This window comes from Mya arenaria, chromosome 2, assembly GCF_026914265.1.
Source record: "Mya arenaria isolate MELC-2E11 chromosome 2, ASM2691426v1".
Lineage (NCBI taxonomy): Eukaryota > Metazoa > Mollusca > Bivalvia > Myida > Myidae > Mya > Mya arenaria.
The window spans coordinates 66,512,922-66,531,992 of NC_069123.1; the positions used below are offsets into that span (position 1 = coordinate 66,512,922).

At 34.6% G+C, this 19,071-nt stretch overlaps 1 protein-coding gene and 1 long non-coding RNA gene across 3 annotated transcripts in view; both read right to left on the reverse strand.

Moving 5' to 3' along the window:
* LOC128212503 (ras-GEF domain-containing family member 1B-like) overlaps positions 1–17,659 on the reverse strand; it is a 51,042-nt gene extending 33,383 nt beyond the window's left edge. Inside the window, exons 1-4 of one of the 2 annotated variants that reach the window (XM_052917990.1) lie at positions 16,705–17,659; positions 10,328–10,420; positions 9,263–9,300; positions 7,604–7,691 (exon numbers count right to left, since the gene is read on the reverse strand). In XM_052917990.1, the coding sequence (XP_052773950.1) occupies positions 7,604–7,691; positions 9,263–9,300; positions 10,328–10,420; positions 16,705–17,034 (549 nt within the window). In that variant the 5' untranslated portion in view covers positions 17,035–17,659. Of the gene's footprint in view, positions 1–6,433; positions 6,536–7,603; positions 7,692–9,262; positions 9,301–10,327; positions 10,421–16,704 lie in introns of those variants that run through there. The other variant, XM_052917998.1, reaches the window with a different exon arrangement.
* Positions 2,043–3,470, reverse strand: LOC128212550 (uncharacterized). Its single transcript, XR_008257476.1, has 3 exons — positions 3,248–3,470; positions 2,558–2,642; positions 2,043–2,244 (listed from the first exon to the last, which is right to left on the reverse strand). It is a non-coding gene; the product is annotated as an uncharacterized LOC128212550 (long non-coding RNA).
* Positions 17,660–19,071: the final 1,412 nt, after the last annotated feature.

A 19,071-nucleotide genomic window follows, 5' to 3' on the forward strand; every position in this document is an offset into this window, starting at 1 on the left:
CCACTTTAAAATTGCCTCAAAAGATAATCTCCTTTTTGGTTATGGCAAAAGAAATGTTATCTTTCCAATGTCAAATGGTTGTGTGCTCACCCTTGAAACATTTCTGTTATGAAAGTGTCAATTTTTCTGCTATCTTCAAACCAAGAACATGCAAGAGATGTTGACACTAGTATAAAAGGAGTTATGTCTTCCATACAAATGTTTTGAAGGCCAGTAAATTTGAGGAAAACATCTAACAGAATCTAAAACCATAGAGGCGATGAAATCAGTGATGGAATAAGTTTTGATTTGTTTAAGTGACCGAGGGAAAGAACATTTTTTGAGTTACTAAGGCCCATTTCAAAACAGGATTTTAGTCATAACTTCAATTATCTGAAATTATATGAATTTCACAAATGGCTACACATTGATTGTTTATATTGCTTTTACTTTTTGTTCATTTTTAATATTGGCTAAAAATCAAATTAACGCAATTATGTATTAAAAAAAAAAAACGCTACTAAGATCATTTCAATTTATGACTAAAATCAACGAAGATATTCATTAAAACAGCCCCAAGTTTCTGAAGCCCACAAAGTTGTACAACCTTTACATATTAACATTCAATACCCTGGGAAAAGACAGGACACTTGACATCAGCAGCCAATTGTATAAACAATGGTAAATAATTACCTCGGTAAGTAAAACCACCAGTAAATTCCGTGGTAATATTACCATGGCGGTAAATGCGTTGTATAAAAGAAATTTACAAGGCGGTAAATTTACCAGGGTAAATTTTACCAAAATGTCCCATAATGCAATAGAGTGACGTCATTTTCCCGCACAGCTGTCAGATTGGAGGTATCTTTTTTATAAAAAAATGAATGTCCACATTCCATTTATATAAAAAAAAAATATCTAAAAGGCAGGTTAATGACAAAATTCATCAAATCGGCCCAACAAGTTACCTGGTAAATATTCAACAAAACAGTACAAAGTATTATAAGCTACTCCCGTGGCTGATCAATAAAACACATGTATGCAACACTGCAAGGGGTAGGTTTATTCTGAATTCAGGGGTGTTACTCTTTACTTCATACAAAACGGTCAACGAATACCGCAGAAAAATGCCAACATTATTGCAATGATTTGCAAGTCATAATGACACAATATATCTGAATAATTTAAAAACAGAAATTAACTGACAAGAAATTATACTTGCTAACACAAAATTCAAAAAATATCTTTGAATGGCATCTTCCGTTTTTCTCACGCTGACACCTAAGGAATTTATAGTCAGTTTCAACTTGTCATAGAAATGATGCACTGAGTTTCATAGAATTGATTCTCATTAAAGTGATCAATAATCCATATCTTTAATCTAATATGTACCATTGTTTCAGTATTCCATGTATTTGTTAATTAAAGCTGGGGGTCCATTGTTATATTTTAAACTGAATTATTGCTGAAATTAAGAATATATGTAAGAAAACACCACTGATTCTTTTTTGTGTCAATACAGACACATATTATAAATGTACTTGATATTTTCTATATCTTCTATGTGAAATGTCATTTCTTGAAGAATTCCATTTATTAAATGCTGCATCCAACCACTTTGCAAATTCATAAGATTGTTAAACTACATGCAACATTTGTATAATATATCAGTTATGTTTATTATTAATGACCAAATGATCTTGAATCTTTTTCTTTGATCTTGTTTGTAACATATATATATATATATATATATGTTTGTATAATTATGTCCCTACCCATCGGCTTGCAGTAACCTCAACTTGGCACTAAAAGTGCAATCATGTATAATTAACTTAATGAACTTATTTTTAGTGTCTGCTTATTTATGTCATAATTGTTTCTGTTTTAAATAGAATGTTACATGATCTCTTCAGTTATTGTCAGCACTATTTAATAATATTTTTTAACTATTTAAAAACTAAGCTGTCCCATTGTGAAGTCAAATTGAAGTGTTAGAAGTACTTACTCATATAGTCACCATATTTTCATTTTACAGGAACATATTAAAAGTCAATATACAAGGAGTGTAACATTTATTTTCTATTTTCATTTAACTATAAATGGTCTTAAATTCAAAATCAAAGTCGATTCTTATGTATATACCAATAACCAGAATCAGCAATGTTAAACAGCATATAATTCACTAGCGACTCCATGAAGTTCATGTTGTGATGTTTTCTTGACGGCACATTTGTCATATAACCTTGGTCTTCCACTGGTAGCAATCTAAAGATAAGTAAAATTATTTTGTAATCATTAAAATTATATGTTGTCTGTGAAAATCAGCTTCATATCTTAAATGGCTGATTAATGAATATTGGATGCGGATATGGAAATATGCATATGAGGGGGTTGGGGGTGGCGGTGACGGCGTTCCCTAGAGGCCAATGTTTCTATAAATTTGAAAGGTAAGTTAACAAGATCGTCGGTAAGAGATGATGGCTTTCACAATAAACAAACAAGTTAATGATATTTTGCTTTCATTCAAATGACAGTACACTGATAATTTACAGAAGAAAAAAAACAACCTTATTTTTACCTCACTGCTCTTGGTGTCTTTAATCATGTGCCTGTTATATGTTCTATCATCACACTGGCTCTGCTGGCTTTCGCTGATGAAAAGCCTAAAATGATTATAATATTCATTATCACAATTATGAAATGGTTGTGTACAATTGAACATAAACGTGCTAATCACAGAACTGTATATGTAACAGTATAATTTATATACATTTTAACAAACTCAAAAAATCATACTTGGGTATGTTGTCATACCACAGCTGTTGTTTTTATCAAATATACAGTAAACTTTTATATTATCAAGGCACTTCACAGTATTTGGTTAGCAGTCACCCCATTGTGTGCCTCTATATAAAAGAAAACTGTGGAAATAGACTATAGACTGAGGTATATTTCATAGAAAATGACGTCATAGCTGTAATTTACAGTATTGTTCAATGTTTACAGGCGGTTCAATTTGATTGTAAATATTTATGTGCAAAATACTCAAAGTATGTGCAAAGTGGGATACATTTCAACAAAGTAAGGTCGAGACCTGCAATCAAGTGTTGGTCTCGAACCATTGCATTGAGCTTTGAAAGATTTTGGAATTATAACTTTCTTAAACTTCAGATTTCTTGTGTCACTGTGTTTGTACATGAAATTTGTTCGTTGGAATATTTATAATGCATTTATTTGTTCACACAGTGAGTTATTGGCGATTTCTTACCTCTGTATTCCTGTCTTCTATTGATATGGACGTAATGGAACAGTTTTCTAAGCACGAAGTTTCAGTTTGTCTTTAAAATCGACAAAATGAGTTGTGAATCGAGCGTTTGTTTATGTCTGGTCGGCCATCTTGATTCTGGTAACTGAGACGGTAAATCAATTTACCCACCTCTTGGAGGAGGGTAAATATTACCGCGGTAAATAGCTTGGTAAAATCTTAATTTTGTTTTATACAATTGATTACCGCCAATTTACCAGGAAAATTACCGCCGGTAAAATATTACCCTGGGTAAATCTGTTTATACAATTGGCTGCAGTTGACTATTCAGGTTTAAGGACAGCCCTTGATTTTATGAAATTATTATAAAGTAAACAAGTTTCACACTGACATTCAATGCCTACGTTAGATAAATTGACACTACCATCAACTTTAAGAGATTGGTTTGTTTGCATATGTGATTATCATGAACTTCTTCAAAGATGGAACTATTTTAATTATATTTTTGCTATAACCATGGCAAATTTTCTTTTTTCTAAAGAATGCCTTCAGTAACAATTCTGTGTCTCTAAGGTCATGAATAGCTCTGATATTTAAACAAGAGAGCCAAGATGGCCCTATATTGCTCACCTGATTAAAATTACCAACAAGACAGACGTTATTAAGGATGGTGCTGTTTGCCTGTGTAGTAAGTGGTTGCCGCGTTGTTGATGTGGTTGTTTTTGTAAAGGGAAATAAAAAGTATTTCTAGGGAAATCAAGACATTGTCAGCTGGTTGTTCTCTGGGACAAGGGGTGTGATGACAATGGAAGCCATCTGTTGCTATAGAAGTCAATGGTCACTTTGGATGAAGGTAATTGCTAAGGTAACCATTGGTCACTAAGAAAGTCATTGTTTTCTAAGGAAGTCATTAATTCCTAAAAAAGTCATTGGTTTCTATCGATGATGGTAATTGCTAAGGTAATCATTGGTTGCTAAGAAAGTAACTGCTAGCTAACGAAGTCAGTTATTGGTTGCTATGGATGAAGGTAGTTGGTAAGGAGTCCTTGGCTGCTAAAAAAGTCATTGGTTGCTAAGAAAGTTACATAGTGCCAAGAAAGTCATTGGTTGCTATAGATGAAGATTATTGCTAAGGTTATCTCAGTAACTCAGGATGTCATTGGTTGGTAGGAAAGTCATAGGTTGCTCATAAAGTCATTTGTTTTTAAGGAAGTTAGTGGTTGCTTAATAATTTAGTGGTATCAGAGAAAGTCAATGGTTGCCATGGAGTTCATTGCTTGCTAAGGAAGTAGGTTGTTGCTTAGGAAATCATTGTTGGCTAAGAAGGTCACAAGGAAGTCAAAGGTAGTAAAGGGAATCATTGGTTGCTAAGGAGGTCACTTGTTGCTTAGGCAGAAGGTGGTTGCTAAGGAAGTCAATTGTTGCTATGAAAATCATTGGTTGCTATGTTTGTATGTGGATACTAATGAAGTCTTTGATGGTTAAGGAAGTCATACATTTCTACGGCTGTCATTGGTTGCTATGGATACAGGTAGTCACTAGCCACTAAATAAGGCTACATACCAAATATGAAGGGTCTGGGCCACACAATTTCAATGAAAATATTTTATATCTGTCTATAGAAAACCTTCAACCATCCTGGCTGGTCGGGCTTTGACCACAGGAATATAATTCAAACAAAGTTTGGCTACATACTTAAGTATTAAGGGTCTGCGCCTTGCCATTTCAAAGATTTTACTATAATATTATATAGAAAACCTGCGACCCCAAAAAGCATAAAAGTTGTCTTTTTTTTAATAAAATTGCTATATATAATATATTTAGAATATACAGTAAAACTGCGATCGCTCGAGGTCGCCGGGGACCAAGCCTTAACCTCGAGGGAGCCGATGTTTCGAACGACCCGTTTTCAATTCTCCAGTCTGTTATGAAAAACTATTTCGGTGTATTTCAAGTAGGAAGTAGTCTGTTACTAAATCGCTTATATGTTTAAAGGCTGTCATTTACTTTATGTATACTAAATATAAAATGTAAAAGAAATATCAATAAATGACTTTTTTTTTTTTACAAAATGGCCATATTGCAAAGCAAAGTGAAGAAATAGGAATTCTTTTCAGAGATTCCGATGTTGGATCGATATGGTAGTGTTATTCACATATTTATTACTCATTTGTATTTCTCACAATTAACTTCTCGTCATTAACTTCTCATAATTATCTTTTTCAAACGCCCATATCAACTAATATCGGTCATGCGTTAACAGTGTTAAATGGTTTTTCACACCTTATCAATTGCCTTTCAACTGTCATTGCAATTTTTACAACTTGCGACAATTTTAATACCTATCAATTGTTTGTTTATTTTGGAACACGCGTTCGCGTTTGCAAAAGAGTTAAATTATGACCTAGAGGGTGCCATAAGGTTTTGTGCATGATTTGTGTACTTGGGACCGAGAATATTGCTCGACTCCAGCAGCGTAGGTATATTTTATATAAAAATAGAAGGAAAAAAGCTCGGGACCAAGCCCCGACCTCGAGGGAACGCCGGTTCTCGAACAACCGCTTGTTCGAACGACTGCATTTTACTGTAGTCATAAAGTGAAAACAAGCTCCCTGTTGGCAGTGTTTAAAACGAACCATTATGGCTTAAAGGCCTAGTTTAAGGAATGTTTGGCATGATAATCCCCTGCTGTGCATCTCATGCTAATTGCACTGGTGTCACAGTAGGGGCCAATTTCCTGTGTATTCGTTTATTGGCTCAGGGTCATTTAATATGGTCCATTTCTATAATAAAACCTTCAAAACTGCACAGCAGGATACTCAGATCAGAGATCTGATAAGAGGGATCAAGGCAAGCAGAATCAGATCAATACACAGAGGTTGTGTACTGTACACAGGGGGGGGGGGGGGGGGGGGGGGGGCACTTAAAGAAGGCTTAAACTAGGCCATTAAAGGAGTTTGATAAAGGAACACCTTAAGGAAATTTGTGTGAAATTATTTTGAAATCTGGCCACTGGTTTTTGAGGAGAAGATTTTCAAAGTTTTTCCTTTTGGTTGCCATTGCAACCACAGAGATAAACATTGAACCATTTCCATGGACATCGCCAACAAGGACAACGTGGCTATCACGATACCTTTACTCTTTTCTATAAAAAGCAGGCTAGCTTATAAAAATCAATGATGTACAAACTTGAGCCAGTGCCCTCCTTCTCCTCCATGAGTCCCCATCCTGGACTGTGTACTTCTTGCGACGACGCCAGAACTTCAACCTCACCATATTCCCAATTTCAGTAAATTGCCTTATCTCTTCTGATTTCACTTATTACATTATTTAATTTCCATTTAACCATTATCATATGTATAGTTTTTCTTCAGAAAATTTCTGGCTCACTTCTGCATTTTCATATTCCCTATTGCTTCACTTCGAATTACACTGTTTAATAGTTTAATAAAATACAGCCTTCAGCCCTACATTCACACATTTAACATATTTGCCTCGCAATTTTCATTTCCAGAATCTATTCATTATATATCAATATTATCATCTATTAACTTTAAAAGAAGACATCATACTTAAGAATTAAAAGAATTAAGTCCTTATCATACACAACATGATAATAAATTAACTCGTAGGTTACTGCATTAGACCAAGATATTTGCAAACAAACTTTGTAAACTTTTGTTTCAATAGACACAAAGTATACAAAAAGTAACACATAAATCTCAATCAAAGTCTTCTTAATTGAAACAAATGTGTTTAATCATTATAGTCTGGCCAAGACAGTATGATGTTTGTACAATATGGGTGGGGAATGTATCAGTCCTACACTGGCAAAGTGACAATTCAAGTCTGGGTTGCAATCCAATGATTGTGTTGTCACTGATATGAGGTATGCTTGGTAAACAAGAAGATTAAAGTGTATTTTGTTTCATCAGGTAGCCAGATTAATGATAGTTATCTTGTGTTGCAATCACACGTCACACACATGGTTTTCATATTTCAATATTAATGGGCAACTGTTTTTCAAACAATGCATCTTTTCTTTTTGAAAGATTTTTGAAAAAAAGAAATAGTATTGTTGTATTTGGTAAACATTACATTTGTTGCATTTTCTATCACAAAATCACTTACCATTAAGAAAAGTCAGAGTTAATTGTTTATATACTTTAGAGCAATCAGTAGCAAGTTAGGAAAGAATGCCCTACACAAGTTTTCCGGGTTCAAGTCCCACCAGGGAACTTTCTCATAGCCCTTAAATAAAGAACCCAATCAGAGTATAGACCAGCTTACAGCTGAGACCTCCGTCTTTAAAATAAAGCTTAAATATGCCTACACCAAATAGAATGTTTTTATACATACAGGTTTAAATTTGGCCTTCCGGCGTAGAGCATTTGCGACGGCACACCGGTACTCCTCCTCAAGGTGGTCATATTGCTGCTGAATGTGCCTGCCAGGGAATGGAAGACACTGTGATATTACCCATAAAAAAATCTGAATTCTCAGAAACACCAATATAAATAACAATGGAAATGTATCATGAGCATAATGATATACTGATTGCTAGTTAAAACTTTACAAAACAGATTCTGAATCAATTGATTTATTTAACCTAAGCCTTTTAACAAATCAAGGGAAGCAACACCAACTTTTCCTCTTGTGGACAATATTTTAAAATTACTTCCCTTGGCATTTATTTTGAAGTACAATTAATAGTGACAACATCATCATCAGAAAAATTGAATGTATTTATTGTGTAACATGATATAGTGTGTGATAGAATCTTAACAGTTGAATATCAATTTACAGACGCCCACTGAATAACAATAATAGCTGCATTGTATGTTTTCATTACAAAATACTAGATTTACTCACACTATTAAATGTGATATATTTCATACCAGATCTCATAAATAGCAGCATTTTTCTTAAATGATTTTCCTATCAAGCAAATCAGTTGGTTAACAAATGAAACAAACATGCGATTGATATAAAAAAGAAAACTACATGTAGGTCAATTATTTCATAAACATCAGAGATATTATCACTCCATGCACTTGTATAACCTAGGACAGATTCTTTTCAAAGTCAGTCAGACCTTTAATATGGTATACAGTCCTATAATAAGATAAAGTGATAAAATAAAAAAAAAATTAAAAAAAAATTACAACTTCTAAATTAAGTTTGTTATTGCATGATAAAGAATCATACAATTATTATTTATAAAATTAAGTTATGCAATTGTTTTCAAGTTCATTATTTACATTGACTGTTCCCCATTTAGATATTCAACGCATTTCTTAAATTTGGCTGGTCAAAAACAGCTTAAAGGGACAGAACACATCAGTTTGTGGATTGATGTAAAATTTGATTGCCCTAGGCTGGGTTTTAACCGTGGACAGACACAATTAACTTCTTCACTTGTGACATTCATTGCACGTTAAATTTGTTTATAAAATTTAATGTAATCACACCCAAAACAATATGATACATACTGGAATCAACTAACCCGTTACAAGTATAAGCGTAAGTGTGGAAAGTGATATATAAAGACAAACTGTATTGAAAACCTCTTCAGGCATTAAAATAAAACTGAAAGCTTGAATACATATAAGAAGATTTTGCGTTGAAATTCATTAAACAACTTGCAATACAAAGTATTTAAATCATAGTTAATTGAATTAAATTTTTTTTACAAACACAACTCATTAAAACCTACAAGAGCATCTCATGCATTTGCCTTAGCAATGCTTGTCCATTTTCCTCAGATGACCACTGGGCTAAATTTAAAAAAAAAAAAGCCTGAGTGGTAGAACTTGCTACAAATTTCAAGTGAATATCTGTTATGGTTTCCCCATATAATGGCCAACAATTCAGTTTTAAAACAATACCAATGACAACAACAAAGCCTCCAAAGAACACGCAAACTACACCAAGGCTATGACAATAACTCAACTTTGCGGTTCATAAGTGAGCATAAGAATGCACATTATCAATAACATAAATAAAATATAACAATACCCAATACTATTTGCCAGCTTCCCCACCTGCGCCTTCATCTGAAAGCATTGAAATAACCAAATTGTAATAAAAACATATCTATTATTCTTATTTTCTTGAGAAACAAACAGGAGGTCAGCATGTTGATGTCAAAACTTGTTCGGTCATATTGTCCATCAAGGGGCATAATTAGATATTTTAAAAGCTAGAGTTACGGGCCTTGCTACATGCCTGAGATTTGTCTTAGATGCAAAGTTTGATGTGAATATCTTCATTGAGTTATGGCCAAGGTTAAATGTCATGCTGGATTATTAAAGGGACATAAGTCAAAAATTAATTAAGCCAAAGTTATGGGCCTATAAGAAAGGATCGAGTTTTTGCACTCCAATGAGGTCACAGACAATACCATGGCCATGACATTTTTGTTTCTTGGTATAACTAGCCACCTTATCATCTCATAATCTGCGATGAATGACAATTCGAGCCATACATCCATTCATAGAGTTGCTTCAATAAGAAAGAAGCAACAGCTTGTCTATATTATTGCGAAAGTATGACAAATCCTCCAGAAATCTGCCTAATCAAACAACAAATGAACTAAGAGAACCGGTATGTACATTGTACAGTCACAAATGCTGGGTTATTTACAGGTGGTTGACAATGCTTATTCATTCTTGTTTTCATTCAAAAAGGGGGGAAATTCAACAACTATTGCTGCCGAAGTTATGGGCATTGCTTTGAAATGTCAAAGTTTTTAAATGACATCAGTGATGCCTACCATGACAACACACACAATACAATAATTACCGGCCTTTTCTACTTTGAAAATCTGATGAGCAAAACAATCCTGTTTGTTTATAACTTTTTTTTAACTAGAATCATGAAAATATAATTATTTGTACTAAGCATTCAGTCCTATTACCTATATAGGGTATATATGTAATAAGGATATTTTAAAAATCAGAAACATATTAAGATATATAATATACATGCAAAAGTACAAATAGTTTTTGAAACTATAAAAATTTAATTCTGAAAATGAAACATCAGCTTATTTACTGTTAATTCTTTCTAACTGTTGTTCACCTGATCGTTTGGTTTGTTTGAGTGGAGATGTCCCAGCTCCTGTTGCAGCACAAACAGCTTCCGCTTCTCAGCTTCCAGTAGGTGGAATGTAACCTGGAGCAATGACAACAGTTCTGTTATAGTCAGCCGGAACCAATGCACACTTGCAATGCCAGTTGGCAAAAACACATAATAACAACAAAACTTTGCTTAAAGAAACAAGTATCCTCAGCTTAATTGTAAAAAGTAATAATAATATATTTGGTTATTTCTAGTTAAAAGAAACAAGAACCCGCTCTCATCCAAAAGTGTTCACAATATTTGCGTTTACAACTCACACATGATTTATGTAATTGCTTTATGTATAAATATTCTTCTCAGCAATAATCTGCTCAAATTAAACATAATTAAATATACCATAGCATTGAAGGTGTTGGGAAGGTGCCATTTCCGCAATGAAAACAAAAATGTGTTGTGGCGTGATTCAAGTGGTAAAAAAAGAGTAAGTCATTCACGATGAAATGGTTTACAATAATTTAAATGACAATTCTATGGATTTTTAGAAGAACAATAAGTGAAAAGCCTTGTTCTCCAATCAACGTTCATTAAGAAAGTCGATAACACATGTAGCACAAAGCAAACAACAAAGTCCATGGGCATCATTATCTAATTTACCTGTTGCTGTTGTTTTGATCTTTAAAGGACAAAACATTAAGGCAAAATTACATATAAATGATAAAGATACTGGAAATTGATTATAAACTAAAATAGTTCTCATATCAACAACATTGAAGATTGATCCAGAATCCTTAAAGAAATGTGCAACAAATAACAATGGCTTTGCAAGGCTTTCACAAATTGCAGGGCTTCTTAAAAATCTTTAAGCCAAGTCACATACAGTGTAAGAATTCTGGCTTGTTGATCCCAATACCACAACAGTAGGACTCTACCTCAGACTGACCAAGCTTCAAAAATTGGCGGCCAAATTAATAATTGTTAGCAAGCCAGTAAGGACAGGCAAGAGAGGTGACTAAAGTGTGAGACCATTAAACGATGACAACTTATACATCAATACCATGACAAATAATTAGGACAATACTGATTATTATAGAAATCATACATCAATTAAATATGTAGTGAAGATGTAAACAAGGGTGTTCCTTGCCCTTATGTATTTCGTATGTCCAGAAATATGTCTCGATGAAGGTTCAATAATAATAACATTTGAAACTATTTGTATAGTAATGATGTAGCTATTCTTTGAGGTTCCACAGTAATGAGTTATGTTTTTATATTTGTTCAAAATTTGATTCAAATGTTGTCCTGCTAGTTTGCTAGTTTAGTGGTAAATTGTTTTCAATACAAGTTTAATACAGAATTTGGTGAGTGACTATTGATAATTAGGGGCATAGACATATTATAAGAAAATATTGAGGCCCACTTTTTGTTTGAATGAAAAATATTGTTAAAAAACAACAACAAAACAATCTGAAACACCTGGTAAAAAAACAAAATGCTTAGCGCAATTGGTTTGTAAAGGATTTCGTCATTAAAAAGAAATGAAATGAGTTACAATGAACATTAAACACTGTCGAAATGTAAACGACACTGTTTTTCTAAGCCAGGAAATCCCTCTTGTCACTCACACGCTCCATCACCACCAAGAAGGCTTTTATTTCACGTTAACAACCACTGTGTTGCATGTCATCCCCTATGTTCAATGGCTTCAAACATGTTCTCTAGTCACCATGACAAATTAATAACAGGCTGACCACATGTTTTCGGACTTCAAAAAAACTTTGTAATGTTGAAAATATTTTCTGCATGAAAGAAATATGATCGCTATTATATTTGCCTACCTGTACATACTTCAATGATGACGTTTAAAGACTAGATTTCAGATACCAATATTTAACTAAAAATGTAAGTCATCATTAGAGATATAAAATTTCATGCTTTTTTATTATATTGTCCTGTAAATCAGGAAGGTAGTATATAGCAAAAGAAAGAATGTTCATTTCTGACTCTCTTGTTATTTAATCTTTTAAAATGTTTTAATATTTTTTCAACAAATTGCTCTTCTGAAGCAAAAACTGCCCTAAGCTCTGATATAGATCTTGTATAACTCATCCTACTCCCAAGTAAAAAGAGAACTGTCATCCTGAAGTAGATCTTATTTCCTTTGGGGGAAAGAATCAGCCTACCATTTACTCACGTCCATTGTTATTCCACATCTAACATTAAATCTTAAAAAGAAAATTGCCATGCCTGGAAATCAATGCCATTGTCATTGACAACACGGGAATACCTGTACATGTGAACAGCCAGGATTCTAGATACAGGTCTACAATTTCTGTCAATTTCCTAGATAAACTGTCAGTTTATCAGCAGAATTGTGTTACTAGATGAGAGTACCAGTATTTATTGAGGGAATCACTTTTCATATTATATTTTGACTTCTTTGGTCATTTCTTAAAATAATAAATTATAACTATCAAGAAGTAAACAGAATTATGTATCAAGACTATGTTTAAGCCTGTTATGCTAGGGCTATGTATAAATATATATTTAAAATGCCTTTAGAGCATATTTTGTAATAAATACAGTTGAACACCATTAATCCGAAATCGCAGGGACCCAAAAATTTATTTCAGAATAGCGATATTTCGGATTAATTATTTCCAGAAAATGACAGCGTTCGCTAATTATAGATGACGTGAAGATTGCAATGTCGGTCACACGTTACCAATATGATACATTCAGTTTGAGTGATCTTTAGTATACTAAAATATTTGTTAATTTATTATTTAATAAATGACAAATAATTCGTTATTATACTTTTTTATTATAAGACATTTAAAACAAACTGACAGCACATGTATGCATTCGGAACATAAAGTGCCTTGTGATTTTTTTTATACACTTCAGGCACAGTCTAGTCATTTCTCAGAATTGTACAGCCGTCCAAACCAAACATGGCTCACATAAAACAGGGCCTGGAAATACATGCAGAATTAGTTATAGGCCACATAGAATTCCTACATTACATTGTTAGACCATCAGATTAAACTTAAATATTTGTTTTAAGGGACAAGCAGCAGTTCAAGATTTGACTTTGGTTGGTAATGTATAAACTTGGAACATACTCTCCCATGAGCCAAACAATATAAAACATTCTTGCATGTATTTTAAAAGAAATGTTGCCATATGATAAAAATCTGTCATAGATATTTGTTTTCTTATGGAATCAGAATCCAGTTTGCTCTATACATCAAATACTTTACCTGGGAATACTTCCAAAAAATAGCATGGAATCAGGTGTACCTTATCTCGGAATACTACCAAAAAAGGCCTGGAATCCAGCATTACATAACCTGGGATTACTACCCAAAAGGGCCCAGAAACCAGCATATGTCAACACGGAATACAACCCTAAATGGCCTAGAATCCAGCTTACATAACCTAGGATTACTACTCAAAAGGGCCCAGAAACCGGCATACGTCAACTCGGAATACCACTCTAAATGGCCTGGAATCGGGCATGCCTAGCATTGGAATACTTCCAAAAATGGCCTGGAATCCAGTGTAACTAACCCTTTCAATAGTAGCCAAGTTGGCTTGGAATGTAGCATTCCTAACCTCACAATACTAAAATGGCCCGAAATCTGGCCAGTGGAATCCGGAGTACCTAACATTTCAATACTACCCAAAACGGCCTGGAATTGGGCGTACCTAACCTTGGAATACTTACCATGATGGCATCAAATCTAATTTACCTAGCCTTGGATTACCACCTGACATGGCCTGGAATCCAGCATATCTAACCTCTGTTAATACCCGGTACCCAAAATGGCCTGGAATCCGGTGTACCTTACCTCAGAATACTACCAGAAATGGTCTGGAATCCGTTGTACCCTACCTTGGAATATATCTAAAAATGGGATGGTATCCGGTATACATCACCTTGGAATACTACCCAAAATGGCCATGAATTTGGTGTACCTATTTCTTCAGAACCTTACCCAAAATGGCCTGGCATCTGGCATACCTAACCTCAGAATACAACCCAAAATGAACTGGCATCCGGCATACCTAACCTCAGAATCACCAGAAATGGTCTGGAATCCGTTGTACCCTACCTTGGAATATATCTAAAAATGGGATGGTATCCGGTATACATCACCTCGGAATACTACCCAAAATGGCCTGGCATCTGGTGTACCTAACCTCAGAATACAACCCAAAATGGCCTTGTATCTGGCGTACCTAACCTCAGAATACAACCCAAAATGAACTGGCATCCAGCATACCTAGCCTCAGAATACAACCCAAATGGACTGGCATCCGGCATACCTGACCTCAGAATAAACCCAAATGGACTAGCATCTGGCATACCTGATCTCAGAATACAAACCAAATGAAATGGCATCCGGCATACCTGACCTCAGAACACAACCCAAATGGATGGCATCCACCATACCTAACATCAGAACACAACCCAAATGGATGGCATCCAGCATACCTAACATCAGAATACAACCCAAATGGCCTGGCATTAGGAATTCCTTACCTCAGAATACCTGGTGTATTTAACCTCAGAATACTATCTAAAGTGGCCTGGCATCCGGCGTAACTAACCTTAGAATAATACCCAAAATGGGCTTAAATCTGGTGTACCTAACCTCAGAATACTACTCAAAATGGCCCGGAATCTGGTGTACCAAGAGGAGTTATTCCAAATCAGTCTTTTTGTCTATTTAAGGTTCGATCAAAAACAAAACTTAATTGTAATACTCAGTAACTTATGCAAATTACAAGAAAAACGCTCTCATCAATAACCTTGCCAGTTCAGTTCTTTTAAATTTAAATTCCCCTCTTTAATTGTAATGAAATATTATGAAATGGTAAAGTTGCCATTTTAAATGAGAGTGCTCATTTCAAGTTAAGTTAGTACAGAGAGATGGCTTCTTGTTGGCACTTTTTTAAATCCTACATAAGCATTATCAGTTAATGAGTGGTTCAATGCAGAGAACAATTAAACAGTACATATCTATCACATTAAGACGTAATTTACTGAACCTGCATAATTATACATGTAATTGCACAATCTAATGCACATTAGGAGTAAACCTATCAACCGGGCGATGATCATTACAATTAACTAACAAAATGGTATGTCAGACAAGGTATGGCTTATGACAATCAGACAATAAAACATCACATAAAACTGGCCTCATAATTATAAATTATTGCATTATTATTTGTTACATCCGACTACATAAGGAATTTGCATTTCTGATTTCTTACCAATTGACCCAAGCTTGTTTGACTCATAGGCACATGCTGCAAAGTCAATCTCACTATAAAATTCCTGACAAAATATAGGATCTTCTTCATTTGACCTTAGACCATTCCTGGATCTTTATCAAAAAGGCAGTGGTCTAAATTATTACAAGCCAGAAGACCTTCACTGGTAAAATATTTGCAAGTCTTGCTCAAACTTTTGATGACTGACAATGGTGACATTTTTAGGTTAAGGGAGATGGAAAAAATACACTTCAGCATGAACAACAGACATAAAAAATGTTTGGAAAAATTGAACTCCTTACAACTATTTTGATAAATTGACCAGTAGGAGGTATATTAACTTATGAGAAACTTCTGCTCCTGGCTGAACTGAATAAAGGCAGTAATCTCCCCATATTACAGTCACAATGCAACAATTGCATTCCCCTTGTAAGCCAACTTGAATCATATATGTAGTTCCCATCCATAAATCACTTCGATTCTATAATTGATTAATTCAAATGTCATTTGTTATGGCTCTGTAATGACTAGTTAGATGCAGGGATTTGATAGGCAACAATAAAAGTCAGAGAAACCCAAGATTAAAATAAGGAACGTTAAATTTGTTTCAAAACTATCCAACCAGAACTTTCCATATTCAGTGACAATAAATGTTGAAAAAAAAATGCTATATATCTTTATTCTCTTTTTTTATATTTTTATATACTTCAATGACTCAAAGATGTTTACTTCTTTAAACATTTTAATTTTGGTTAATGTGGTTTCCTCTATAAACATTACTATGATGTAACAGTTTTTCAGTTATTTCTTCAACAGCATATAAATGTGTGTATAGGAAATTAAAATTATTCTCAACATCAATAACACTTCCTAAATTTATATCTTCTGTTTTATGATAAACTTGGTCCTATCTCTAAAGAAACATGACTGTATAATGACAGACTGAAAATATTAAGGCAACATACATGTTTGAATGATAACATGTCTTTATCAAGAATTTTACTTATTTCAAATCTTTTTTCAGTAAACATTGATAGCCAGGTAAGTCCCCCCCCCCCTCACCACACCCTCTCAGTAAGCCTATTTAATACCTCTAGCTGAATTCCGAACAGGCCACAGTTAGGTTCAAGGCCAAGGTCACCATCCTCTCTGTCCGACTGGCGAATACTGGGCTCTGACTTGGAGCGATCCAAACTCAGATGCTTCACCGAACCTTCCGGTGTCATGTGTGGGGACAGGTGTGGCGAGGAAGGCATGTCTCTGTCTGGGGACAGGTGTGGCGGGGAAGGTGTGTCTGCTGTTGTGTAGGTGATCTTTGTCAGCGTGCAGGAACAGAAAGAACTATTTTCCATGTCAAGTGAGTAATCACTGAAACTGTAGGATCCAGATGAACTTGAGTCTTCCATCATTGTAATTAACATATCAGTAACCGTCACAGCATGTATTCTTTCATGAAATATATAAACTAAAGTCTTGAGAAAAGTATAACAGTAAGTTCACAAAGAAACTGTTCAAAACTTATCCTAAATTGAATCTTCAGTAATCTAGCATAATCACATGATTTCAAATAATCTAGCATAATCACATGATTTCAAATACCAATAGTTCACAACAGCTGTCAACACCATCTAAAGGAACCCTTATCCATATTCCAATATTTGCAATTTACACTGATTTATTCCTATTACTCAAGTTACAGAAGATCTCCACACCTCAATAATGCTACCACACTGCTTTGGGCTTGTCTCCCGATATTTCCAATAAATGAAATTCTGTCAAATGATGTTAAAATTTTAGCATGTGACTTTACCTATAGCAAGTTTATCCTTTAATCAGCAATATTTCTTACAGATCGAACCCTGAATTTAAGTCAGTGAAAGTTTTAGCCACTTATTGACTAATAAGACACAAGTAATCTTCACTTAATAAATGAACACACACAACCAAATAATGATAAATTGTGAACATGACAGTTCACTTGCAATTATACACAACCAAAATTATCACCATAATTGATAAACAATATCGCGTGCTAGTTTTGTCTCTGCCAATCACATACTAGCTAGTTAGCCGGTCAATGAGAAGACGATAATTCGGCGTTATGCACGAGAGAGGTTCACCCATTACATGGAGAATGACAAACATTTCGTTTAATCTTGGACAATTCAAATGCACATAAACAAACTTAATGGAGTCGCTATTTCAACTTTTTGATAAGATTTTCAATGATTTTGATGCTGTTTTTTTGTATAAATGCATGTTTAATGAATATCCGTGATATGTATCCGCAGCAGTCAACAGTTTTAACTTTGTTCTTGGCAGGGCATTGTGAGCATTCGACTTGGGCATATCGCATCCTCTCGAGTTTTTACTGAATCACAAACTAGCAATGTTGCAATCAAAATGGGTGTAAACAATATTTATTCGGATATGTCAATTACATTTATACACAATTTGGGCATAATCACAAATTATGTGGATGGGGTAACACGGCGCGTAGCTGCCTATATATAGATAAGCGAGTGCGCGACTGAATCCACATGATTAGCATTGCAAGTTGCAGTATGCGTACTTGACTGCATTATCATTATACTGTCCATTTTTCAGTACTTAATAAAGTACCTCAGAACGCCCAGAATGCACCAGATTGCACCATGGTTTTCAAAGTTTTCCGAGTGTGCATGCACCCAGACCCCCTAGCATAATTATGAATCCAAATGAATAGAGGGTTAGCGTCGCCCCTGGTAAAATTACATGAAAACTAGACACGTGACAAGCGTGATTCCTATTACCAATCAAACTTATTTTAGTTATTTACCTCTCGATCTATATCAGGTAGTCGCCAAAATTGGCTGTGAAAGACACAGTGTCTTATTTGTTGCATAAACTTAGAAGAAGGCTTAGAATACATTATTCGCATTTGTGAAGTACTGTGAAAAAAATTGTCTTGTTTATCGAGCCATACAAAGCACAAACAGCCGAAATAAGCACTTAAAATATTGAGCAGAAGGTACATACTTTTACAAATATGTTCTTGTAGCGTCGCTTTGCCTTCGTTGCAGCATAAAAGTACATGTATAGTTTTCATCAGGAATGTCGAACGAGAAAAAACGACACCGTTTAAGTAGAAGACTGAGTGAAGAGTTTATAGACGTGACGAATGTTTTAAAAGTTGCTATAGCGGAACTTGAAGAGGGGTCTCAAACTACTGGTCAGACAGTTGAAACGAGTGGGAGACAACATTCTGTTCGAAGGAGGTCGGTCACTGCGTTACAACAAAGCCCGGTGACAGTGCGGATCAGACAGCGCCGGTTATCCCTAGATGTTAGTGCTTTAACGTCAGTCACAAGAGCCTACACGGCAAACGCTCACAGGAAACCCAGTTGTCATGAGTTGATGGATGGTAGAACTGGATCGCATGCAGAAAGGCTTAATATTCCGTCAAAAGCTTGCGGCAA